Genomic DNA, 26,017 nt, shown 5'->3' with positions numbered 1-26,017 from the left:
TATAATTGTACATAGGTCACATACTTTTCTACATCTTACAGTACAGTACTTTTGCTTTTAATAGCCTCAAAGTGTTTTTTTGATTATACTTACTTTAAGTGAAGGATGGGAATAATTACTGCATTGCTGGTCTGCAGGCTGTTTTACTTACTGTCAATATTGTGTAGCAGCATTACTATACAGTATGTACACAATCTGTGGTGAGATGTGTGCAAATCACATCCTTGAAGTTTTAGAGCCCTGGGTGTTTAACCTCTCCTCTGCCAAATAAATCACACCCAGCTTTTCCCAGTGAAAACGCCATGTGGACGCGCTGCTTGTTGCTGTGCTTCAGGAGCTGCTGCTGTCATAAAATGGACTTCCTTCACATGGAACTTTATGGCACCATAATGTCATTTGTTATATGGGTATGTTAACAATGCGTGTATCTGGACATATTTGGTTTTGACCAGGTGGCGCACGCTACAAAACGTTTTTCTATTTAATAGTGGAGATATGAGTTGGAGCTGTCGTGCAGATTGGGGACGTGATTGATGGCTGAACTCAGCTTCTCGTTTCTCACAACGTGCCTGCAATCAGTGGACGGAGGCGGAGCAGGGTTTTTACAACTGTTCTAAAAAATGTGTTGTTGTAGATTCAAACCTAGACAGTCTAAATGATGACAAATGTGTTCCTGTCATTTACGATACTGAAGTAAAGACTGACGTTTAACGTTGGTCAATTCCTAACTGAAAAAAAACTCAGCCCCCAAAAACGAATGTTTAAACCCTGACACGTAGGCAAATTGACAAAACTGAAACTGATCATTTGAAAAGTGATAATTTATTTGATAAATTATTGACAATATACAGCTTTGGAAAAGCAATGTTTAATGCTGAATAATCATGTAAAAACACACTCGATAAATAAACTTTATTTCCATCAAATCAACCAGAATATCTCAGGCTAAATAATTACCTGCATGTAACAATAGGGAGAATATGGGCAAGAGTACATTCGATGCGCAGGATTTCAAAGGATCGCAGTGTGCTCATTTGAGTCCGTGTTGAGTCTCCTTGTGTCTCCGCAGGTCCACTTTCCTCTGGAAACCTTTCCCGCACAGGTCGCAGCCGAAAGGCTTGAAGCCTGTGTGTTTCCTGCTGTGCGTGATGAGGTTGGAGCTCTGACTGAAGGCCTTCCCGCACACCTGACACTTGTGCGGCTTCTCACCTGCAGCGGCAGAGAGATCACACAGTTAGGAAAAGTTTTTTTTTTTTAAGATTATTTTTTGGGACATTTCGGCCTTTAATTAATAGGACCGTTGTAGACAGAGAATGGGGTTGAGGCACCCCTGTAGAGACATTTGTTAAGCATTACGCACGGTGAGGCATTAACAAAATGGGTCGGGTTTTTTTGGTTGCTTTTATCGATGCCAGTCTGAGCAGCGTCTCACCTGTGTGGATGAAAGTGTGTTTTTTCATGTCGGACTTCTGGTGGAACCTCTTCCCGCAGTACTGGCACGGATACGGACGCGTGTCCGAGTGGATGAGCAGGTGCGTGGACAGCGTGGAGGAGCGCTTAAAGCTTTTGCCGCAGATTTTACAGCTGAAGCTCCTTTCCTGTAAAACGTATACAATAGCCTATCAGTGTGGAGTTCCTTAAAACGTTAGATTTAACTGCAGAAATTCAGACTGGTTAGGGACATTGTGGTGGCAAATACGTGATCCGGGGCCTTTGTGTCCAGGATCGGGGCCTTTGAGTTTATATAGCGGCTTCTGAGGCCTACCTGCGAGTGAACCGCTCTGTGCTGATCCAGGCTCACTGCGTGGCCGAAGGTTTTCCCGCAGACCTCGCACTCAAACGGTCGCGTCCCGCTGTGCGACCGCCGAACATGGACCTCCAACCCGTGAGGCGTGGAGAACACCTTTGGAAATACGGATGACATTTTTATTTAGCTTTCAAACTAAAAATGGGAAATAGATAGGCTACTGATCCCAAAGCCGGTCACACATTTTATCTTTAAAATTACATTTAAATTATAATGGGCATAATAGCATACCCTAATCACCAATAAAACATCACTAAGATCATATGTAACATCTCACCAACTTCAGACAATATAGAAACAAATGGGTTATATGGTTTGGGTCATGTAGGCCTAAGGCTCCAGTAAACATTGGTTAACGTACCTTGCAACATTTAATGCACTTATAGGATCCATTTGACTCGATGTTAGAGCAAATTAAGTCGTTTTCAGACTTGATCTCCGCACCGCGGGGCTTCTGTTTTACATCCACAAACAGCTCGTCTCCGGTCCGTATCCTGCACATTTGGTGGGCCGTTGAAGGAAAGTCCTGGTAGCATCCGGCCACAGGGCCCCGCTGTGCGTAAAGCGACTCGACGCCGCTGTCCTCTGCACCGTAGATGCTGACGGGTATGTGAGGCTCCCTGGGGCCTTGGAGGTGGCGATGATATGGGCCCTGAACCAGATGCCTCAGCTCAGAGCCGGAGTAGGCCGTCCAGGAGTAAGGAAAGAGCGGGACGTTGAAGTGTTGGCCGTCCCCCGCTGCTGGAGTGGAGCATTTCTCTGAATCTGGAAGTTAATATGGATTTAGTGTGAGTGGATATTCCAACTGATGAATGCGATCTCCGGTTTATGACGTGTCTTAAAATGGGATCATTTGGAAAGTGCATTGGGCCTTACTGGATATGGCGTGACATGCGTAATAGTAACTTTAGACAACAATAAACAACGGAAACCCTCAAGTCCCCGCATCAAAATGTTGCATCTTACATTTAACAAATAGATATCTGTGTGCAAGAAGTGTAACGACTGATGACTGACAATATATTTGACTTGTTTTCAATGAAACAGTAGGCTGTTATAACATTTGTATCCATTGATTCCCCTATTTGATTTAATAATCTTGACACATTGTTCATATCTATAATTGATCTTGGTTCTCCTCCATAACAATCAAAAAGTATTAACAGTGCTGGAAATGTTCCAAAGATGTTCATAAAGCTGATATGGATTGAAAACTATCATTTTAATAGTAGAGTAGAAGTTCACTGATCTTATGTTACAGTTACAGATATGCCTGACACGAAACTCTGCGTTATCTTTTGATACTCTCCTGACACTTCTCAAAACAACTGTAGAAAAAGGTCCGGATGAAAACAGACCTGGCGAGGAGGAGGGAGACGGGGGACGCCAGAAATCACAGTCGGAGGATCTGTCACACACGCTGCCTCCGCAGCTCAGCGGGGAGCTGGAGGACAGCGACCCCGGGGACAGCAGCCTGGACCCGGGGGACAGTCTGTCAGCGCCGCCGCCCACGTCCTCCTGCGGCTCCAAGTTGGACTCAAACTCCGCCTGAGATTTGGTCTCTAAAGACAGCAGAGGAGAGCAATGAATCTGACAAACTGTGCAACTGGTGTCTATTTTTAGATAGAGGAAATTAAATAGGATTTGAATAATTTCAACGGGGACGAATCGCTCTTACTGACGTTATAAAACAACGTTTGTGCGTAATTACGCACAAATGAACCTACCTGCGCACACGTGTGCCAGAAAAGTGTCCAGTCCACTGTAGTCGTCGTGCAGGTACCGGGGCTGGTGGTAGCTGTGGGCCCTTTTACTCTTCACCAGGAAAGACCTCGGCATGTTGTTTTTTTTTGGTTCAGTGCTGCTCGGGTCCGAAATCCACCGCTCCACTTCACTCCGCTCCACGCTGCTCTGACTTTATCTCTGGACAGATTGGAACACTATTGGTTGTCAAGCGAGACAGCGTTGGGATTTTTGGCAGGCTATTACGCATGCGCAGATAGGCCGTATCGTTTACCAGGTGTCGTGGGGCAGGTGGCCAAAAACGGGACCACTATCCCCCCGAAGGATCCCGGTAGATATGGGACCGGAGAGGACGTATTGTGTGTCCTTAATCGCTGTAAATGTGACGGAGGCGGAATCAGATATAGAGGAAGTTCACATGGATGTTTAATAGACTTTACTTATGCGTTCCTTAGCTAGACTAAGGCTTTAACGAGTTGAGTGCGTGATATTTATGATAATATTAAAGTCTTTTATTTTCTTATTTATTTATACGGATAAAGAGTTTCTATAGCCTATTCATGTCCAATTGGTGTCCAGTTGGAAAAGCTGTTTAAACATCGCAATAAATTAAAATATTTAAAACCGAGATTGGATATGTGCGCCTGCCAGTCTGCTTGCAATGCTAGAGATTCACAACAGGCCGGTGACCGTGTCATTTCCATCTTATGATAACAAATGTATGCGTGTTGGTGGATCCATGCAGGCTGAGCGTGGCTGTGATGGATAATAATGACCTATTTGTTTGACTGCTTGTAAATTGATCCTGTTAATGAGACGCGCACGGCCGCTCTGCACAACAGCCTGCTGATGGGGAGCCCAGGTATCCCTTTCCAGTTACACTGCTTCAGCTTACCCGCACTGACTCCATCAGCCTGACTCTTTTATATCATTAAACCGCTCCGGGGCCACATTCAGCCCCAATTAGGCTGTCCACTGAAAGAACATGCAGAATAGGATGCAGTGCCAAGTGGAATGTTAAAAATAGGTTGAATGAAACTTTACTACACGCAAAATGTTTTCTGTGGAAATCTGTCAGGCTCAAATCATAGCGAAGATTTGCGCTCTGTCTGTTCAAGGTCGGACCAAAGCAAAGCGATATCGATTTCTCTCCGTTGTGAGAACAGAGTTTGTTTGATGCAGCTGCAACAAGTTAAGAGAGCTGCAAGCAAAGCGCAGATAACCGAGGCTTAAAGCTGAAACACATGTCCCATACTCACACAGCACTGACAGCGCAGGTGTCCCGGCTCTGAGGACCATACACACTGTCCTGAACTCTGTCCTAAACTCTGTCTGAATATCAGTCACACGCTGCAGAGAGACCGCAAAACCCACTGCTCCTTAGACTGACACACACACACACACACACACACACACACACACACACACACACACACACACACACACACACACACACCCTCCCGTTCTTTCTTCCCCTCCCTCCCTTCCCTCTCACTCTCAGAAATTATTTTTCATGTTAGTCAGCCATGACAGTTAAACAAAAACACTGATTCGTGTTTTGATAAATGGGTCCATTTATGACATATCTTTGGACATTTGCATTGTACAAAAATAAATCTGTTAAGTTGCTTTTCAGAATTGATTTCCTTTTATTATTACAAGCTGTTATCCTCATTTAAAGTCTTTTTTTCTTTAAAAAGATAACTTTTTCTTTGTAGAATTATGAATGCAAAATGTTAAATTTCTGGGACTCATTTCACTTTTTCTGATAACTCCTATGATGCCAGCACTTGACCTTCATTAGAAAGTATTAATTATGAATTATTAGTTAATTTTTCTAAAAGGGTGAACTTGCTGAAAAGGATCATAAAGACTGATCTAATTCTCCCTTCTATATGATTTCTCACACAGAAAGCCACGAGCAAAGACAAAACAAAACTGTTAGTCCTCTTTTTTCCCTGTAGAGTGAAGAGTTTTTGTCATCTTATTTCTACAACACATGGCAACCTACAGTATGGACAGATCATGGTTGCTCAATCACATCTCATGAAAGACATTCAGTTGAAATATTATAAAAAAAGGCCCTATTTGGAATTTCAGCTGCTGAGACTGACGGCGTTCAGATGGTCCTCATCAGAACAAGCGAAAGACACAGAGAGGGACAGTAACTCTGACATTCAAACTCTGAGTAACACACTGACTCAGAACAGGAAACCAAACGCAGAGTGGAGAAGACGCTATCAGTGTTGCCACAGCCTCTTGTCTCTCTGTAAACCCCCCCCCCCCCTCCCCCCACCCTCCACAGGCCTTGATTCTCGCTCTTTGAGTCTTACAGAAAGTATGTGATTGAAATAGAAGCCCAATCGCAGTGATCGCAACAAGAGGAAAGGTGTGTGTGTGTTTGTGTGTGTGTGTGTGTGTGTGGGGGGGGGCTGCAGCACTTTTTTTGTCAAAGGTGCAGATGACAGTCACTTTTATGCTGGTGAGCCCTGAGGTTATTTTTCTCAAGCTCGAGTCCTTTCGGCCTTTGCGAGGATAGAGAGAGACTGTGAGGACTCCTCGCAGTTTTAAATATACCTGAGGCCACACACCACATGTATGTGAATGCTGTCAAGAGGAGCAGAGTATCAAAATGTTGTCTTGATTTTGACTCAATTCAGTACAGTACCATGGGTTTGTACCAAGTGTCAATTTTGGGCGACATGTCACAAAATATAGAAACAATGAAAAAGTGACACAAGTTATTAGTCTGTATATTCCTTTTACATGCTGACTGCAATAAGGGATTTTATGTATTTCTTTGGGTTGCATTTCAAAACTGGACAGGGACAACAGATGAAAATTAGCCTTTCGAGCTAACGCTGTCTTTATTTAAGTTACTGTACTGTTGATCCATAAGCACCGTCCCTGTCAAATAATGAAAAAAGAAAATGGAGAAAATGATCAAGTCAGCAAAGTGGCTCAATAAAATCTATTACACAACAATAACTAGCTGAAGTTTGCTAACACAAGCCAACATTAGCCTCCATGAGATACTAGTCATACCAGAACATATTAAGCTGGAGCAGCAAAATTCCTGGGTGTTCCAAAATTAGGCCAATGTGCGTTTCCATGACCATTGAATCAACTTTTCATTTGTAAGAGAGTTTTAAAAATGCACATAGTCTCACTTTAGGTCAGACTGATGACAAGTGAAACTTGAACACTTCTTGCAGACTCAAATAGAAACAAGGGGGTAAAAAGTCATTCAGTCTATTCTGCAGTTTTACACTTCCAGAAATTCCACCTTAAGAGAAGAATTTAAACCAGAGATTTCTTTTTGTCATACAGCACATAATCACAAAAAAAGTAGATTTTACACTGTGTACAGCATGCAATGGATTCATGCCACAATAGCCTATTGTGGCTAAACTGTTTTTCCCTGGGTTAGTCTCTGTTTAGTCCCAGGCTCTCAGTGTGAGCGTTCACCTCGGCACCTCCACTCTGCTGTGGCATCTCAATGAAAACCACATCATGCTATCTCATCCCCTCACAGGTTCCTTTGGCTCCACAACTCTAACCACAGTGTAACAACCCCCTGCCTCTCCCTTTTAAACTATCTCCGTCCCTTTCCCCCCCAGCTACAATCTGATTTTAGCCCTTTTCCTTAGGTTTAACTGCATAAAGCCCCCCCCCCACCACCACCACCTACCCCCACCCTTCCCTGCCAGTCCGAATCTCATCGAGCTCTCAGCTGGCCCCAACTGGAGCCACCAGATAGGGACAGAGTGTGAACACAATGAATGATTTACTGGACACTGCTGACCGCAAGACAGTTATTCTTTCACACAGGAGGTCCACAAACATATTGTTTTTTTCTCGACTACACTCTCACTCACTTCAAATCTTTGTCCTGCAGCAGAAAGGGAAGCTTTTGTCTGTGTAACTGTACATTGATTTGATTAACGTTATGGTTTACGTGTTAGTATGCTTATTCTCATTTAACTCTAACTACTGCATGATCATATACCCCCAACGATCCTAAAATCTTGGCCCAGGGTCAGCAAGGCCACGTGTTCTAAGTAAAAAAACAGATGTTTGGATGTATGCTGTAAACACTCCACAAATCACCTCCCTCATCCATCACAGTGATCAGCAGCTCCCCTTGTTTGTAATCAGCCCGTTTCTGGTTGTAAATTTCCCTCTCAGATACCGAGAATATCATCGTGGGGACGTTGGTGTGTGGATGTGAAGTAACCTGCTCGGTGCTTCCTGCTCATTGTGTCTTTGTGCATGTCTGGGGGTTGAGGTGGCCGTTTGAAAGGTCAGAGTTCAACATGCATAGTCACGCCTATTATTTCCTGTGATGGGTGTTTTTAAATACTTTTTATAGTGTTTACACTGCTGGAGATATGTAAGTAATCTTGGGGGTGCCCAGATAGCTCAGTTGGTAGACAGGTCCCCATAAGGGTTTACTGCTCGATGCAGCGGGCCCGGGTTTGACCCTTTGCTGCATGTCATTCCCCCTTTCTCTCTTTCATGTCTTCATCTAATCCATCAAAAATCTTGAAATAAATAAATACTAAAAATAATCTTGGCTATAATGTTGATCTTTTGAAACTATTTCCACCTTGAACCCAATTTCTCCATTTCTGCGCTGTCACTAGTGCGAGTCCATTGAAGCTGATGCTCTATAATCTGTAGTCAGTCTCCCTGTAGTACTCACACAGAAAACACCACTCTGTTTCTGCACGATGTGTAAAACACTGTTCACATGACGGGTGGGGGGAAAAAAAGGCTGGGCTTTCACACATAAATTTCAACCCTGTACCAGCTCCGCTGTTCCAGTAATCCGCTGTCTGGTGTTAGAGTTAGTCAGTTTAGTTTCAGCACAACTGATTTGGTTTTTGCTGTGTGTGCTACTGTTTGTCACCCAGGTGAAATAACTTTAGCTGTATCGTATATTGATATCATTTGAATGCTGAAAATAGGTTGCAGGTTAATAAGGTATATGCATGTTGCAGATGGAATTACACCTGTTTCTCTTATTCGCCATGAACTAAAAATGGCAAAGGACCTTTACGCTATTTCTGCATGCACATGAAAATAATCTAAACTGAGCAGTGAGAAAGAGGCAGGAAAGACAACAGTGTGTTGCTTGTCAACAAAGTGCAGTCTTCTTATCTGTGGTGTGCCTGTTAACACATTTGTTAATGTGTGAATTTCTGCAAGTCATTTCTAGTCCTGCATCCTCAAAGTCATCTTTTTTCAATTCTATTTTGTGACTTTTAGGGTGAAAACACAAGTCTGCAGCATGCAAAATAATTACAGGTGGATCTCATTGTTGATGTTTCACAATTAAGAAAAGCCAAAAGCAACATGTAGCAAGCAACATCAAATGGGAAGGTCAAGTGGACAAATGTGCTTCTTGGTTTTACCCATTTGTTACTGACCTCACCTACGCCCCGCGGCGAACCCCTGTTAACCACTGACTACTGCTGCGGAGGGATGACTGGACATTTGCTTTTCTTGTGAAATCAGTTCTGCAGAAACAGAGCTTGAGAGACTGCGAGCAAGCTGTCTACAAGAGTGACTTTGACTTTTCTTATCTAACACTGAGAACATCTGCGCTGTGACAGTGAGGGATGTTATCTGTCTCTTCTCAAACGGAAAAGCAGAACACCCCAGTTCCTTTTTTTCAGTAGTTGTCGATAGAGCTAACAGATAGACTCGCACTGAACGACTGGTTTCATCTTTTGACCAAGTAATCGCTCTAGGATTCCCCCCCCCCCCCCCCCCCCCCCCACAAAACAAAATGTATCAAATGAACACTGAATTGTCTACGTGTCGATAAAAAGCAGCCTCCTTGCTGAATAAATCCTACATAAATAAAACATGTATCACACAAGATTAAAATCTGTCATCTTGGGTGGGAAAAAATACCAGTTTTAAAGTGCCCATGTTATGAAAAAAATTACTTTTTTTCCAGGATTTTGGGGTATTGTTTTGTGTATCTGGTGCTTCCACATGCATACAAACTTGGAAAAAAAAAAACATCCATGCTGTTTTGAGTGACGTACAAGTTTCTGAATTTAACCTGCCTCCAGTCTCCGGGTAAGCTGGTCAAAATCGGCACTGCTGTCTACGTCATCGGCCGAAACATTTTGGTGTGAGCTAACCACTTTAGCTAATACCACATCTGCTAGCTGTTTCTCCAACTTTGGTCAGTACAAGGCAGGATTAGCCGAGAGGCTTCTTCTAAACGAGGGCGCACTTCCAACTTTGCATAGAATACCTGCAGACATGTATGCAGTTCTATACAATTTCTTTTGTAGAGCAGTGTTTTGACATTGAGAAGGAGGTGGCTAACCGCTAACAGCGCTAGCTTGTAGCCATAGCTGGTGGCGACTCCCAACAAATATGGGATAGAAGTGAGATGCCTCACCAGGGCTGCCAACTCTCACGCATTGGCCGTGAGACATATGCATTTGACTGGTTTCACACGCCACCCCCACCCCGATTTCTCACGCTGAAGTGTCAACCCGGTCAACCACGCTGAAGTGTCAACCCGGTCAGTCAAATTTCTGAAAAATGAGTTTGTTTATAGATCTACCTGTTGAGCCACTCGTGATCGACTAGTTGTACTTTCAGAGACGATGAAAGGGGTTCCCTGTCTGTGGAATTTTCAAAATGTCGCAAACTGAGAACATTTTTTTCACGAGCCATCCTAGGCGCATTTCCCCGGCTTCATGTAAGTGCTTTGAGTATTACAGACCCGCTTTGTGTCCACTCTCTCTGTAAAAATAGAGGTGAGCAGCGCGGCTACTAAGTGTAGCAACTTCATTTCATTTTAAAATTAATAATAGTTTTTTGTTTTCACAAAAAATGTAAATACAGTAAGTGGGGCACAGAGGATGAGGGCCAAACACTACTGAGAAAGGCTGTGACATAACACATGCACAACATGAGCCATGCTTTGTGTTTTGTCTTATTTTTCAGTCTATTTTCTGTTGGACGTGGTGGTGGGGAAAGGCCTTGATTGAAGAATACATTTCCCTCATTGCCTAATCTAAAGAGGTTTGGCCACCAGTCCCCCTGGTGTCCAAAAAAATGGTTATTTCTATTTATTTAGTTTTAAAGGATTAGAATTCATGTAAATCAGTGGTTCTCATTCTTCAGAATTTCAGTGGTCCTAGTTGATCCCTTAGGTAGACCAACACTGAGAACCCTGTGTGTGTGTGTGTGTGTGTGTGGTAGTCATGAGAGAGAATGGGAGAAGAAAATTTGTGTGAGGTGGACCTGTTCACCACAGACCCAAATCTACTCAGCTGTTGCCGCTGACATTTGCTACTGTCTCTTCATGTATCTCATTATGTTTGGCACATTGTCACTTCTTATATCATAAGAAGGTAATACAATGTGTAATCAAGTGATGACTTATTAACATTAATGTAAATGCTAAATGCCCTAATACCTGTTGATACTATAAAAATGCAAAGGCTCTCAACCCTACAGTTTTGCACATATCATGTAAGATTTGATTTCTCAATTTCTTTGCACAAAACTCTCCAGAAAGTGCCATTTAATGGTTTATTTTTCAAACAAGCCCCCCATCCCTCCACACATAACAAATCCCAATTTAAACCCTGAAGGATAATGATGCTGAAAGAGCCAAAGAAATTGCTTTGTACGCAGCAAAATTTGGGTTGGCCACCCCAAATCTCACGCCAAGGTTTTTCGGAAAAGTTGGCAGCTCTGTCTCACTCTGTTGCTAAAACAGAGAGCTCAGCACACAGGGTGAAAAGAGGAGCTGCTGCAATGTGCAGTGCAACAAAAATATGGTGTTTTTTGAAAATGAAACCACGTAAACCTATTCTGGTACAACCTCAAAATACAATTGTGAACCTGAAAATGAGCATCATACTATCATCATACCCTATGAAATCAGGGCTGGTGGCATGTACATTCACTCAAGTAGGCCTTCTGTACTTTTTTCACATAGGTTACTTAATCTTTGCTTGAGTTTTTCAATTTTTTGCTACTTTTAAATAATTTCGTAAAATGCGGTTTTTGCTTTCTCACTGAGAGTTAAATTTAAAAAAAGATTGAAACCACATTCATGTCTGAATATGAAACTACATCCAGATGCCACTTAGTTTAGCTGAGCTTAGCATCAAGCTAGCCTGGCTCTGTCCAAAGGAAACCAAATCTGCCTATACCAGCACCTCTAAAGCTATTAATACGTTATAGCTTGTTTGTTTAATTCATACAAAAACTAAGGTGTAACCACGGGTTCAGCTACTACACTACTTTAAAGGAATAGGTTGGCATTTTGCAACCACTTTTATTTCACTCTTTTTTTTCGCCCTAGATTTAGCTGAAAACATTCGGCTCTCATGTTTGTACGGCGAATATTTGTCCAGCACATAACCCCCTATAAATCCCCAACTTGTCGTTTTTACACGTGTACAAATGAAACTAACAAATCCTAGCGTTAATTAGTGAGCTTTAAAGGAGGTGTCTTACCCTGTTTCCAGGCTGCTAAGCTAAGCTAAGTGTCCTAGCAACAGCTACATATTTAGCTTGCTGTAGCGTGGTATCAATCTTCTCAACTCTCAGCTCAATACTTCTTCCAACACTGATTAAATTCAAATGACACCAGCTATTTACTGCTGCATCAACAGATAGAGTATAAGTTAAGAACTTAATTAATTATTTATTATTAATTAATTACCTCCGCCAGGTAATTTGCGGTGAACCTTGGCTTCCCTGCTGAGCGGCACATTATCATGGCTTCCATTCAAATGGTTTGATGCTGTTAAAGAACAAATGCACCTTTTTTTATTTGGTCGTTTTCTGTAACTGTTGTTACATTCTTGTCCCATGTCCTCTTGTATGTTGTGTTTGCGGTTTTACCATCTACTGCAAATCAAATTTTCCCTCAAGGGACAATAAAAGTAAGAACTGCACTGAACTAAAGGAAGATATGTTTTCAGTTTCATGAAACTTGGTGGAATGGTGTAACATGGGCCAAGGAAGAACCCAGGTAAATAAATACAAATTCCACTTCCCTTTCATTAACATTGGAAGATAGGGCATGGTATACGCTCTCCGAGTGCCCTTCTAGTTTATATAGCACTTTTCTGATCAAAGTTAAAAGGTGTTTTACAATAAAAGTAAAACAAGGAAATACTAAGATAATAACACAAGAAGAACAATGGCGATATAATCATGTTTAAGCATAGATTGACAAGGCAGAAAATCCAGTTACTCTGATTTGGTTTTACGTCGCTTCTTGTGTCAGGTGTTTAGTTTTTGGAAATTCCCTTGGTCTGTTCCTGATATCAAGACTGTTATCTGTGCAGTCCTGCATCTGGATACATTCCGTGTCCATGAACCCTGGGACCTGATGAGTAATGCTGAGCCCTTTGAATTACACCCTTCATATTAATCACAGCAGAGTTCAATGGGAGCATCAGCAGCAACGCCAGTCCCGTGTTTGGAAATAGGCGGATCCACAGTGTGAGAGGAATGTTACTTTTACTGTTATTGTTACTCATGTCACTCTCACTAACTGCTGCTGCATGTCAGCTCAGTTGGGATGTGCTGTCACTGTATAAGTCATACTGGTGTGGCTGGTTGTGCTAATGTAGAGATGTGTGACTGAATGTGGAAGCTGCTGTTGTCAGTGCTTTACCATATTATACATTTAAGGTAAAGGTACTTTACTGTCACATACACATACATGTTGCGAACTTCATTCTCTGCACATAACCTATCCCAACAATACTTGTTATCTATATTTTGTATTCATAGGACAAACCCATCTGTAAAACTCTGTTTATAATAGTATTCTTTTCTATATTTATTCATTACATATCCATGTCTTGCACTTATAGGACCATTGTATATATCTTGCACTTACTGCTATTGCACTTCTGGTTAGACCGAAACTGCATTTCGTTGCCTTGTACCTGTACATGTGTAATGACAATAAAGTTGAATCTAATCTAATCTAATCTAATAACCTATCCCTCAAGGGAGCAGTGGGCAGTCATCTACAGCACCCGGGGACCCACTCCAGATGTGAGCCAGTGCCTTGATCAAGGGCACTGACTGGAGAACCTAGTGTTTTTTGATGGTGGGGGAAACCGGAGCGCCCGAAGGAAACCCACACAAACATGGGGAGAACACACAAACTCCACACAGAAAGGCCCGGAACGACCTGGATTCAGACCCAGAACCTTCTTGCTGTGAGGCCTCAGTGCTAACCATTGGGACACAATGCATTACATTCTAGTATTCTAGTGCTTTTTTACATGTAAGCGAGATTTTGACGTTATTACTGTATATTGCGAATGTTAAGCATATTTCCTAGCCTGCCATCATCAACATTTTGGAGAGAAAAATGTCATCATGGAGATGATTAATGACATATGTGACCTCCGGAACAGATTGATCTCCTCTCTCTTATGTCAGACTAACAACCATGATCGGTAATGACTGCATCTGTTGCTCACGCTCCTTGTCCTCCGAAATGTATAGCCTCGTAAACAAAAATTACAAAAACTTATTCTGTATATTTTTTCTAACCACAATGTCTCTTTAGTAGCTGTTTTGGAGCTTTCTCACTTGTTACAGAAGTGTAAATGCTCAAATCTTTTCTCATAACACCCAAAGATTTCAACACCACGTTGGCTTATGGATTTACATTTGTAGTTTTGACGTATAGGAAACAGTGAACAGCAGCTTGCTAGGACAAAAATCTGTCTTCTGATTCAGTGGCCAAATATTGTGACCTCTCTGGATTTAAAATCCACCCAAACTTCAGAGCCATCTTCCTTTTGACCTTTCCAGACGTAATAGTCATCAGTTTGGGGAGAAAAAAAAACCCGGAAGGATGATACATAAACACAGCTGGCCTCACGAACTCTCACAGTGTGTCAGGTTGTCTGAAAGCCAACAGGCCTCTGTGTAGTGTGCGTCAGACATATTGAAGATCTTCATTAGACCATTTCAATTGCTAAATCATTCTCTTTTAATCCCTGCAATAGCCAGTTGGTTTTGGGACTGATATATTCATGAACTCTCCCCAAACTAACAGGCTGATACAAAGCAAATAGAAGTGGTTAGAACGATGGCAATATACTATTCTTCTTGTTCTTGTAATTATTTTGTTTCATTTAAATTGTTCACAATTTCACCTCTTTCCTTCTTTTAAATGCATTTAAATATTTGCAATTGTATTTGTAATAACTGTTGTGAAATTGTCTTCTCTTATCTGTTTTTTGTTTTGTAAAGCACTTTGGGCAGCATGTTCTCGTTAAAAAAAAGTGCTCTATTTATAAAGCATCGGTATCATTATTTAACCAAAAACAACTGGGTATTAGTAGTATTAATAGAGGATTCAGCTCCAGAAATACAGAAGGGGGAAATATTTATTTACATCATTTTTGTCAGGAGGGCATCGGACTGGGGTGGGGAAAGGGGACTGAGTACCCATGGCCCCCGTGTGAGGAGGAACCAATAAGATGCTAGAATGAACAGCTGTGGATACGGGGAGGGGCCCATAGAAAATGCTTTTCTACAATTCAATTCAATTTTATTTGTAGTATCAATTCAAAACAAGAGTTATCTCGAGACACTTTACAGATAGAGTAGGTCTAGACCACACTAGACCACATGATTTACAAGGACCCAACAGTTCTATTAGGTCCCTCCAGGGCCCAGAATTTTGTGCTACGCCCCTGGTTTTTGCATATGTGTAACATACACGTAAACTACAGACTAAATCACTGTGCAGAAAGAAGAGTCTGTGTCGCTGCTGCCCCCTGTCGGTCCATGCGTGTAGTACACCGGGGCAGCAGGGGGCGCTGCCTGCTCAACACGCTCATGACGACGAGTTGCCAAGTGAACTTCCGCCGCAAAGAGACACATCTGAGTCCAAGGGGACAGCGAGCAGAATCCACTTAAAATGGTGAGTAAACAATATCGATATGCATTCAATGCAGACGGTCTGGGTGTGTAGAGATTTATTAGAAGGTAAACAAGTGTTTCCAGCGGTTTGGGTGGCAGATGTTCGTGGATGATCGCGGTTGTTCGGTCGCACTGTACCGACGAGCTGCTGTGCTCCAGCGTGGCGCCTCAATGGCTGACCAAACCTCAGCTGACTTAACGTTACACTGCAGAAACACTCACACCGAGCTTTTAATAAACTATTCAAGTGCTTTTATATGGCACTGTCGACACAGAGAAGCTTAAAATAGTTGACTTTTTTTGTGGTATGCTGCGCTTCCGGTTACAGCCATCATGCTAACATCATAGCTAACTATGCTTTCCTTCTTAGGGTTTCGTCAAAGTGGTGAAGAACAAGGCCTACTTCAAGAGATATGAAGTCAAATTCAGGAGAAGAAGAGGTTAGACAGTGTTCTCTACACGCCAGCATTCATTATGCATCATAGCCTAAGTCTTTTTGTGTCATTAAAATAGTGCTTCACTTATTATTGACTCTTGTTATGTCTGACGTACAGAGGGGAAAACTGATTTCTTTGCCCGCAAGCGCCTGGTTGTGCAGGACAAGAACAAGTACAACACGCCCAAGTACCGCATGATCGTCAGGTTCTCCAACAGAGACATCTGCTGCCAGGTCAGTGACTAGGAGAACAGGTGAAACTCACATGGTCACATATAGAAAATAACCTGACCCACCATTCTCTCTTGTCTCTCTTGTCCAGATTGCTTATGCGAAGATTGAAGGAGACCAAATTGTGTGTGCTTCTTACTCTCACGAGCTTCCTAAATATGGCATCACCGTAGGCCTTACTAACTATGCTGCTGCCTACTGCACTGGGCTGCTGCTGGCTCGCAGGGTGAGACCGACCACACACACACGCACACACAGAGTTGCAGGTGTAAGCACATGAAGAGGACTGTGAGATTTGTGCTGACTTTGTGTGTCAGATTCAGGCTATTGTATCATATTTTAAAATGTGTAAGTGTGTGTGGTTTGCTGCTGTAAGAGCTTTCTCATATTGTCTTTCCTTTTAGCTGCTCCACAAGTTTGGCATGGACCAGGTGTACGAGGGCCAAGTGGAGGTGACGGGAGATGAGTTCAACGTGGAAAGTGTTGACGGACAGCCCGGTGCCTTTACCTGTTACCTGGATGCAGGCCTGGCCAGAACAACCACAGGGAACAAGGTTTTCGGAGCGCTGAAGGGGGCAGTCGACGGAGGCCTGGCCATTCCTCACAGGTCAGTATGATATGAGAATAGCACACATTCACACTGCATTTCATTCATTCTCTTTTAATTTTTTTATTTTTTTGCTACTTCAACTCTGCATAAGATGTGTGGTTTCAAGTTAGGATTCAAAGTTATGCAACATCCAAAATGTATGCTTGAGTTTTACTTTCAAACTAAGCATGACATGATTGCACCAATACAACTCATTTGTCTCTCGGAAGTAACATTTTTGAGAGAGACAAAATTAGGTGTTTTGTTTTTTAGACATTTTTCCTCTTGCATTAAGCCAATCATAATGTTTGCACTGTGTGGGTGAAGACTAACTGGTCCAGTTTGTGGTTACTGGTTCTTCTCTGCTTCTTGATGATGATACAAAGCACGCTGAGCAAAATGTAGTTGGTCCTTCATTTGCATTAGCTGATGTTTACTGTCCTTTCAAGACGGGGCTGAGAGAAGCGAGACGAACCGAGGCAAACATCGGTCATTCTCAGTGTGATTGTTTTAGCAGAGCACTGTAGGAAAAGGATGACCATACCTACACGAAACAACAATTATTCTGAAGAACTAAAACATTAGAAAAGTGCGAAAGCTTTGTTAGTCAGCTGAGAGTTAAAGTGGAAATGCTGAATTGACTCTGTCACTAATCCTAATGTGATTTCTGCTCTTCCTTGTTCCTAGTCTGAAACGTTTCCCCGGTTACGACACGGAGAGTAAAGAGTTCAACGCCGAGGTGCATCGGAAACACATCATGGGCATGAACGTGGCCGACTACATGTCCTACCTGATGGAGGAGGACGAGGACGCCTACAAGAAACAGTTCTCTCGCTTCATCAAGAACGGAGTCACGCCAGACACAGTACGAACAAAGACATCACGCAACACTGCAGCAGAGCGTCTCCGGCCATAGTTACACGTTTAACCTTGTCCATTCTTTGGGCCAGATTTGCGCAAAATTAAATTTTATATTTATGCCAATGTCCTGAATGAAATTGCTGCACTTTAGTTCAGCCATCCTTTGGGAGTCCTGCGATAACCATCCTCTTTACAAGTGGGACCAAGTTCAGTGATAGGTTATGAAAAACTGCTTCATGGATTAGTGTTTTTGCATTTGATGATCACTCTGCGTCAAGTAATTGATTTTAATATAAAAGTGATTGGTTCTTGGTACTTGTAGTCAGGACATGCATTGACAGGAGAAATATATATTTTACAGCATGGCTAACTGGAAGCCATGGAAAATGGAGCCAAATACGTTTTTATGGCTGACTGAAATTAGTTAGTTGCATATTATATTAATATTGGCGTATAGTTGGCTCATTAAGGTAGAAATTGCAGTACATAACTGCATACAGTATGTTTGATGTAATTACGGGCCTCCATTACAGTATTTGTCCACCAGAGTGCACTGACAAGTTTATTTTGAAATTGTAAAATGTTGCTCAGATCTTTTCATCAGAATTCTTTAATGACCAAGTTCAAAGGGGCTGGACTCGATATTCAAAACATAAAATCGCAAACTTTTTGCTATACAAAGATGTAGATGAGTTATGGCGACCTGAGCAGAGAGTGAAGTCACACGGTGTGTGTTTTATCTGAGCTTCTTTGATTTGCTAGCCGGTCAGCCTGCATGTGCATGTGATATGTTGGTGTCTCTCATGTTATCTTATCAGTATGTACAAGACAAAGGCAGGAAAGGTAACATCTGTGGACCTACACTGACCTGTCCACAAACCACCCTGAAGGCCAGTGCTCAAAATCTGAAGTCTCCTCTGTAGCTGCATCATTTCTACATATTTACATGAGCCTCACTACCGATGCCAATTCCACTGCTGTTTGCTGGTTCTCTGCTTCTTGATGATGATACAAAGCACGCTGAGCAAAATGTAGTTGGTCCTTCATTTGCAGTAGCTGATGTTTACTGTCCTTTCAAGACGGGGCTGAGAGAAGCGAGACGAACCATGCACAGAGTGAAATGCCTTAGATGTGATGCGTTAATGTGTGCGCCTTTGTTCTCACAGGTTGAAGAGATGTACAAAAAGGCACACGCCAGCATCAGAGCAAACCCCGCCCACGAAAAGAGAGCCGCAAAAGACGTCAAGAAGAAGAGGTGGGTGCTTTCAATGTCATGATTGCATTTCCCTTTTCTGAGCCAGTATTGGTGATGCAACACAGCTTACACAAATTGTGACTATGTAACACTTCAAATATCCACGTCACATTATTGATACCCTGGGAAAATAACTGACTGCATCTAAAGCAAGCAACTTGACTAAAGTATTGGATAGCTGTACCGGGAAGATCCCAGAGCTGAGCGGACAAAGCTTTCCCTTTGCTGTGCTGAATGTTAATGGAGCTGTTGTTACGATTCTTTCCGGGCAGGTGGAATCGCGCCAAGTTATCTCTGGCACAGAGGAAGGATCGCGTCGCCCAGAAAAAGGCCAGCTTCTTACGAGCACAAGAACAAGAAGAAGGGGACGGTTAGGGGCTTCGCTGCAAAAACGCAACACACATCACAGACAAATAAATTTATTGCAAACTCAAGCTTTTGTCTCTCCGCCAATACTTTTTTGGACGAGTTTTAACAGTGATTATCTTGAGTCCACATGAATGATAAAGCCTCAGGGTGGTGTAGTGTACAACGGACCTGACCAGATTCAACAGCTTACAGTGAAGTGGTAATGTTTAATTGTGCAAAAGCATGCTGGTCTCTTCAATAAGTAAACTTTGTTTTTTTTATACATTTTTCAGAATTCAAAGCACATTGACAATAAGGTTGACATACTCTGCAGATCACGTCGGTTCTGAAATGCATTTAAAGTGATTTAAAAAGTCAGGTTGTCAACTCAGTCACGGCAACAAATGTCTGGGAGCGATCATGGAAAATACGGTTAATACAGCATTCAAATGTGGCCGCAAGAGTTGATAAAGATCTCCACCTTCACCGGTGGTAAACATTCATAAATGATTTCAGCATGATGTGTATGGCACTGAGATAAAATCCAAAATATATATATATTGATACAGCACATTACCACAACTGAACTTGTCAGTGAGAAATACAAGTTAACATTCACAAATCAAATACATTATTATTCTGTGTCATATTGATGCAGCATTGACAATATCACTAGCGTTACAGGTGGAATATGTTCAGCGAGTCAGGTACACTGACGTACAGGATGATCCCTGTGGAGGACCCACAGAATCAACGGCCTCACTTCAGTTCTGCAGACAGAAAGAAGCAATGCTCCTTGGCACTAATTCTCTAAGTCTCTGGATTCTGTATAGCGGCCCTGTTATGTGGAATTTTATTCAAGTTTTACCTTTTAATTTCTCACTAAACTGCAAGCTACTTGTTGAAAGGTTAAGTCTTGTGATATTTTAATTGTAAAGTATACCAGTGAAAAGACGCAAACCAGGAATTAATTGATTCTGTTCCAATTGTTTACCCAAAGCCCAATTTACCCTGCGCTCCAATACCCATAACACCATTTAGTATATTTAGGACAAGATTTAATATGTCCCAATACATAGTATGTCAAATGCATTATGCCAAAAATACCAGGATGTCCTCTTGCAGTCAGATTTTGCTGTATGAATGCAAACATGCTGTTCTGGCTATTCAGACCCACAATCCTCTGCGGAGCACAATGTTATGAAGTATGTTCCAATTGTATGCATACTACATACAGTACATAGTTTGTAAGGGCAGAAAAAGAAAAAAAATTGGAACACAGCCATGTTTTATTTCTTACTGTTGCACTGGGTCGCTTCTGGGACTTCATTATAAACATGGGCACTGTCGTTTATTTTGAGTTGATGCCACAAACACTGTCCTGCTGCTGTAAATACTGTACTGTTATTGTTACTGTTGTGTATTACTTTGCAGCTGAAAGTAGTCTGCATCATTTACCGCTGTTTGAGTAACCTTTGCTATAACTACAAGTCCCAGCTGTTTTAGCACATTATTTCAATAAAAAAAAAATTTGACTTGTTTTTAAAGATTTATACCTTCTGTAGGCACCAATTGGCTTGGGGCTGAGTGCAACAGACAGTGTAAAAATCTAAAAGTACTGAAAATGGTTTTGGTCTTTTCACAGGATTTGCCAAAAACAAAAAATATAGAATATCACCAGCCTTATCCTTTAAAGGTACACTCCCTGATTATGTCATGGTGCTCAGTAGCAACCTTACTAAAATAAGGAGCCTATCTTAAAATAGTGTAATTTTATTATGCTTTCAACTTTAGCTTTATACAACACTCAACTGGTTATTCAATCCCTGTATTCCTAAACATGTCAGCCCATACATATCCGCACGATTTAGAGGCAAAAACACAGATTTGGTCAGCAGTAAAATCTGTTTACGAGTCTGTTTCTCCGGCAGTGCCCTGGAACATTCCACTGTGGTGAACAATACAATACAATACAATGTGGCTGCATGAACTTTTTTAAGTGTGACTGATGGTGGCAACATGCAATCATTCAGTTCATTTTAGTCATACTTTTCAAAGTACTCAGACGTGTTTTCAAGGCCCCAAACTTTGGAAACCTGGAAAGAGGAGGTAGAGACTCCATCAGTCTAACCATTCATAGGTGTTAAGAGTTGATAAAAACTACTTCATTAAATAGGCTATTCCTAAATCACAGCATCTTTAATACTCGGCTCCATTTGAGGAACACGATTTCAAAAAGGTCTTCCTCGTCACGAGTCCTTAGTGTGTGAGATCTGCCTCCACAGCAGAGCTTTCAGGTTGTTGAGAATAAGTGAGTGCTCCATGTTCATCTGTCCAGCGTTACCCTTGAGAGCCATGCAGGCGTACAGCTGCCTCTCCAGCTCCTCTCTCAGCCCTGATGGTGCCCCGCGGAGGAGGTAGTCCTTTAGCGTACTGCATGCCTTTGCCAAGTTTGGCTGAACTGGCTCCTCCCTGCAGCGTTTCTCTGACATGTCACAGGACGTCTGGCAGTCCACCCCGTACACACAGTCAGCGTCCGTCTCACACTTCAGCGCCCGCATGGTGCGTCTGAACTCGTCCTCGGGAACCACCGCTCGGGGATTATTCAGACGGAGCTCATGGCGGTCAGTGTAACCAAAGTGCTCCGCGGCGAGGTCGCAGATCAGAAAGCTGCCGTAGGTGCCGTGGAAGATGTCCTCCACCAGCTCCAGGAGGCCCATGGAGATCTTAGCTTTGCGAGGCCACGAGGGGGTGAACCACTGGTCCATAGTGCGCTGCACGCCGTTGGGTACCCAGGAATCCAGAGGCCAGGGTAGAGACAAACCATACAGGGGCCCGTAGGGGACGCGCTCCGTCATGTACAGGTCTCCGCAGTAGCCGAGGAGACGAGGAGTGTGTCCACGGTCCTGGAGCAGCAGACCCAGCAACACCTCAAAAAAACAAAAACAAATCTGTTTCACCAAAGAGCTGGAGGGATTTCATGTTTTCTTTTCTACACTTGATAGACAACAGATTGGTAATTTTCTTGTTCAGTGGCTTGCTTGTGTACCTCATCCATCTGCAGGAGGGCCCATGTAGAGCGAGCTTCTGGCAGCGACACCCGTCCATCTTTATTGCCATCGGCGACAGAGAGGATCTGGCTGACGAGGCTGGCCAGGTTAGCCTGCTCTCCAAGCTTGGACTGATGGAAAGATAGGGACAGAGACTTAAAGAGGTTTTTTTCAGGTGTAATGCTATCAGTTTAGTGTCTTTTGAGTAGTGAGCTGGGAATAAATCCAGCAAGATTCCAGATCGTCCCGTCTGAGCTTTCATTTTCTCCAAGGCCGAGCAGGATACCCAGGGCTCGGTTTACACCCATCACCATTTCTAGCCACTGGGGGACCATGGGCAGACTGGGTGAACTCATACTAACGTTAAAAAACCTCATAAACCTGAACTACAACAACAACAAGGAAGAGGACACCGAAGTGGGAACGAAGCTACGTCGTGTTTTCCGGAGCAAGCAGCCATCTTCAGACATGAAACCATGCAGCTTCTGGGTGAGTCAGTTTAACACAGCACATCCCCTTTGGGAGTAAGACAGACATACACTTATCCAAATTCCGCCAGATGCATTTATTTTTAGGACTATGGTTAACTGCTCCTCAGATCTCGGCAGGGTAAATTGAGACAGCTAGCCTATGTCCAATCAGAGTTTTCTCTCACATGACTATTTTGCAGCTCTGCGTGAAGTTTAGCACCTCCCATGTCAATTCTGATTGGTTTAAAGAACTTCCATTCCAGAGCACGTTTTCCTCCCATCCCTGAATGCTACATGGAATAGCCAGACCCTCTTTGTGTGGGCTTTGGAGGAGCGTCTGGCAAAGCGAGACTACCGGCTAGCTTAGCTTTAGCCATTTGTAACACATACTATCTTGTCCTCAGGGCGTTTTCAACCAACATTCATGTTTAATTACATTGTATACTTTTGATTTTATTCGTTTTGGTTTCACATAGTGATTTATCTAGCACACTAAAGAACTTTCCATGAAATTCCTACGGCATGTCATCATGTACTTGTGATTCGGGAGTAGACGGGCGTGCGTCTGACGTTGGCGTGTAGTCTTTTCCGTATGAATGAAAGTGAATGAGCAAATCCCGATTGCGTTATTATTATTACTGCTCTACCGTTTGCTCATACCCTCTCTCATTCATAAGAATAAAAATTAAAAGTTAAAAATAAAAATTTTAAATTAAAAATCACTCACAAAAATTAAAAGACCATGATAAGGTGAGATACTGTTGTAGACTGTGTGTAGTGAAAAAGTTAACAGTGCAGGGATTGAACAGTGCAGTAGTAGATAAAATATTGACTAGGACTATAAAATATAAACATAATAACCCATAAACTGACTGAAAGAATAAGAATAAGAACATTATGTTCAGGGAATATTATTATAAGATGTAAAATGTAGATGTGATGACCATAGTCCGGGTTATGTATTAGGGCTAATACATCCAATAAGAAAGTTGTACAGCAGACAAGCAATATGATTTCCCTCTTAATCTTTTATGGTACATAGTTGCCTAACTTCCTTTAAGTGGTCCAAAAGTCTGAACCATCCAAAAAGTGTTTTCATACTGCAAACAAACCGAACCATGGTTCAGTTTGGTTCAGACCGAGACCACCTCTTTTGATCGGACCAAAATTTGTTTTTTTGATCCGGACCGTGGTCCGAGGCACCTTTCTCACCTGCAATTTTGGTTCTGACCAAAGGTAGGTGTGAAAATGCACTAGGATACGTGATTCCATGTGAACCTCTCTGGCTCAAAGGCCCTTACCTTGAGGTGATTAGAGACCATCTCTCTGAACTTCTCCACTGATGTGCCTCTGGTGGGCTTGTCAAACACGGGGGCTTCCCTCCGTGGCTCCGGCTCCTCGCCCAGCTCGTAGTGCACGACCTCCCCCAACTTACAGCGGATGATCCCATCGTGGTCTCCCCAGCTTCCTGTGTACACCTGACAAGCACAACAGTAAACAAACAAGTCAACATGCTGAACATTGCGAGTAGTAAAGTCACAACTTCAACAGAAATGGGTTTCCTACCTGGTTGTTTGGCAGTGTTGACAGGCACCTGCTCATGTAGAGTGTGTCTTTGTCGCACAGACTGCTGCAGGCAGAGCCATCAATGATTCCCTTCCTGTATTTATCACACTTGGAGAAAGAGAAAATATAGAACAGTGTGATATAATGCTCAGCCAGTCAGAATTATATTCATCCATTATATTAGGTTGTGCGTGTTTGACAATCAGAAAGCAGGAATATTACATTTCTACATCTAAAAACAAAGAACTCAAGAACAAGTTACTGAGGTTGACGCAACTGTAGGCTAGGTGTTTCTTATTCAGTGGTGATTCAAAAAATTAAATAAAAGGTCCATTACAAAAAATCCTATACAGGGTCAGAACAAATCGAGCCATTACTCACAATGGCGTTCTTGCACTCGTGTCCTCTGCACAGCTCTGTGTAGGCCGAGTATTGCACATAGAGCACCCAGCTCCCCACCAGCACAGTCAGCCACGTAAGGAACAGGTACTTCACCCGCACAAAGGAGATCCGAGCCTATGAGGGCGAGCAGAACCAGAAACTCTAAGATCGATCCAGAGCATAAAAATATACCTGCCTTACAGTCGAGAACAGATTAGTCAAAAAAATAATAATAAATAAATAAATAAATATATGTGTGTATATATATATATATACACACACACGCACACAAACATTTCATTCTAAGCATAAGCCGCACTATTCTTCCCATTGAGATGGCAACTGACACAATGAGTGAGTCAACCATTTGTAAAAGTCATTTAATTTGGCTGTAATTTGTTATATTCTGTTGAAGTGGGAGGCCTTTTGTTTTGGGGGATATTTTGGCAGTCGGGGTCACTGAGTTTTTTCAATGGGTAAGCGGTAAGACACTGGTCTAGACCACACTATAATTCACGACGATGCAACAATTCCTCCAGGAGCAGTTGCACTTAGTGCGGTTTTTCAGGATTGAAACCTGGAACAGAACCTGGCAAAAGAATGTCAACAGAAATGTTGATTCAAGCCAGACAGTTACACTCCCTAATCAAACCCATAGCAAGGTGCTGGCTGGCTGATCAGTCGCCATGGGCAAACAATTACTCATTGCTTGTGGAAATGGTCTAAAAAGGTGCAGATCCAGTTGTTCCAGTGGCACAGGCCATTCTGGTTATGGCTCTAAAATGTAATTACTGCCTGTGTCACAGGATCTACACATCACATGTCCCACAATGCCCTTTTGGACAAAGGTGCTGTTTGTGGAACATTTTGTTAGTTAATGCAGTCAGTGTCACACTGTCTTTTCTACAGTGATATACAGAACTCTTCAATCCTAAAGAAAAAACTGTATGGGTGATAAATCCTCAGATTTACAGAAGCAGTTCAACCCAATTGATAAGAACAGAATAAGATATACATGCATAACAGCTGCATTCAATGTTTTTACTACGCACACAGGCCCGGCCAGTGTGCGACCGTTCCCAGCACCCGCTGACGGCTGACTTTATGTATCTCGTCCGGAGTGTCCCCTCTACCGAGCTGTGTCCTCCTGCAGATACACCTGCAGCCGCGGACACACCTGCAGCTTCGTCTCGGCTGCAGCCGCTGATCTTCTGTCTTCTCTCCATTCTCAAAAATGAAGGTGAATTTTGTTTTTGAATTAGTAACAAATACAACAAGTACAATACTTGTGATAAAAGTACTTAATAGTAAAATTACCAATTAAA

At 42.5% G+C, this 26,017-nt stretch overlaps 3 protein-coding genes and 1 long non-coding RNA gene across 8 annotated transcripts in view; 1 reads left to right on the top strand and 3 right to left on the bottom strand.

Annotated features, from left to right (window-relative positions):
* Positions 1 to 871: 871 nt before the first annotated feature.
* Positions 872 to 4,945, bottom strand: LOC116698588 (zinc finger protein Gfi-1). 5 transcript variants are annotated; one of them, XM_032530569.1, is made up of 7 exons: positions 4,810 to 4,945; positions 3,535 to 3,730; positions 3,166 to 3,420; positions 2,169 to 2,572; positions 1,766 to 1,903; positions 1,433 to 1,598; positions 872 to 1,209 (listed from the first exon to the last, which is right to left on the bottom strand). In XM_032530569.1, the coding sequence occupies exons 2-7, from the start codon at positions 3,644 to 3,646 to the stop codon at positions 1,031 to 1,033; spliced, it is 1,254 nt and encodes a 417-aa protein (XP_032386460.1). In that variant the 5' UTR covers positions 3,647 to 3,730; positions 4,810 to 4,945; the 3' UTR covers positions 872 to 1,030. The 5 variants fall into 5 exon arrangements, with proteins under 5 accessions (XP_032386460.1, XP_032386463.1, XP_032386461.1 ...); XM_032530572.1 differs by having other exon boundaries at positions 3,166 to 3,369; positions 4,810 to 4,944; XM_032530570.1 differs by lacking the exon at positions 4,810 to 4,945 and adding an exon at positions 4,446 to 4,481.
* Positions 4,946 to 13,237: 8,292 nt separating this feature from the next.
* LOC116698583 (uncharacterized) lies at positions 13,238 to 13,673 on the bottom strand. The gene is made up of 2 exons (XR_004334257.1): positions 13,558 to 13,673; positions 13,238 to 13,304 (listed from the first exon to the last, which is right to left on the bottom strand). It is a non-coding gene; the product is annotated as an uncharacterized LOC116698583 (long non-coding RNA).
* A 1,618-nt stretch (positions 13,674 to 15,291) lies between these two features.
* rpl5a (ribosomal protein L5a) lies at positions 15,292 to 19,311 on the top strand. Its single transcript, XM_032530560.1, has 8 exons — positions 15,292 to 15,506; positions 15,876 to 15,945; positions 16,060 to 16,175; positions 16,264 to 16,398; positions 16,577 to 16,779; positions 17,449 to 17,626; positions 18,789 to 18,877; positions 19,150 to 19,311. The coding sequence occupies exons 1-8, from the start codon at positions 15,504 to 15,506 to the stop codon at positions 19,250 to 19,252; spliced, it is 897 nt and encodes a 298-aa protein (XP_032386451.1). The 5' UTR covers positions 15,292 to 15,503; the 3' UTR covers positions 19,253 to 19,311.
* Positions 19,312 to 19,432: 121 nt separating this feature from the next.
* Positions 19,433 to 26,017, bottom strand: part of dipk1aa (divergent protein kinase domain 1Aa) — a 13,655-nt gene continuing 7,070 nt past the window's right edge. The window contains exons 2-6 of the mRNA XM_032530559.1: positions 24,693 to 24,827; positions 24,312 to 24,419; positions 24,047 to 24,223; positions 22,275 to 22,406; positions 19,433 to 22,155 (exon numbers count right to left, since the gene is read on the bottom strand). Of these exons, the coding sequence (XP_032386450.1) occupies positions 21,475 to 22,155; positions 22,275 to 22,406; positions 24,047 to 24,223; positions 24,312 to 24,419; positions 24,693 to 24,827 (1,233 nt within the window). The 3' untranslated portion in view covers positions 19,433 to 21,474. The remainder of the gene's footprint in view (positions 22,156 to 22,274; positions 22,407 to 24,046; positions 24,224 to 24,311; positions 24,420 to 24,692; positions 24,828 to 26,017) is intronic.

This window comes from Etheostoma spectabile, chromosome 12 (genome assembly GCF_008692095.1).
Source record: "Etheostoma spectabile isolate EspeVRDwgs_2016 chromosome 12, UIUC_Espe_1.0, whole genome shotgun sequence".
Lineage (NCBI taxonomy): Eukaryota > Metazoa > Chordata > Actinopteri > Perciformes > Percidae > Etheostoma > Etheostoma spectabile.
Note: the sequence above shows the minus strand (reverse complement) of the source record. Positions and strands in the feature narration are given on the sequence as shown.

What these genes read in the sequence shown, in the direction of transcription:
- LOC116698588 (XM_032530569.1), bottom strand. Translation starts at nt 3,646, where the DNA reads ATGCCGAGGTCTTTCCTGGTGAAGAGTAAAAGGGCCCACAGCTACCAC. An exon ending in GTCTCCCTCCTCCTCGCCAG is followed by an intron (nt 2,573 to 3,165) that starts GTCTGTTTTCAT and finishes ATTAACTTCCAG; the next exon opens with ATTCAGAGAAATGCTCCACT. An exon ending in ACAGAGCGGTTCACTCGCAG is followed by an intron (nt 1,599 to 1,765) that starts GTAGGCCTCAGA and finishes TACGTTTTACAG; the next exon opens with GAAAGGAGCTTCAGCTGTAA.
- rpl5a (XM_032530560.1), top strand. An exon ending in CAAATTCAGGAGAAGAAGAG is followed by an intron (nt 15,946 to 16,059) that starts GTTAGACAGTGT and finishes TCTGACGTACAG; the next exon opens with AGGGGAAAACTGATTTCTTT. An exon ending in GGCTGCTGCTGGCTCGCAGG is followed by an intron (nt 16,399 to 16,576) that starts GTGAGACCGACC and finishes CTTTCCTTTTAG; the next exon opens with CTGCTCCACAAGTTTGGCAT.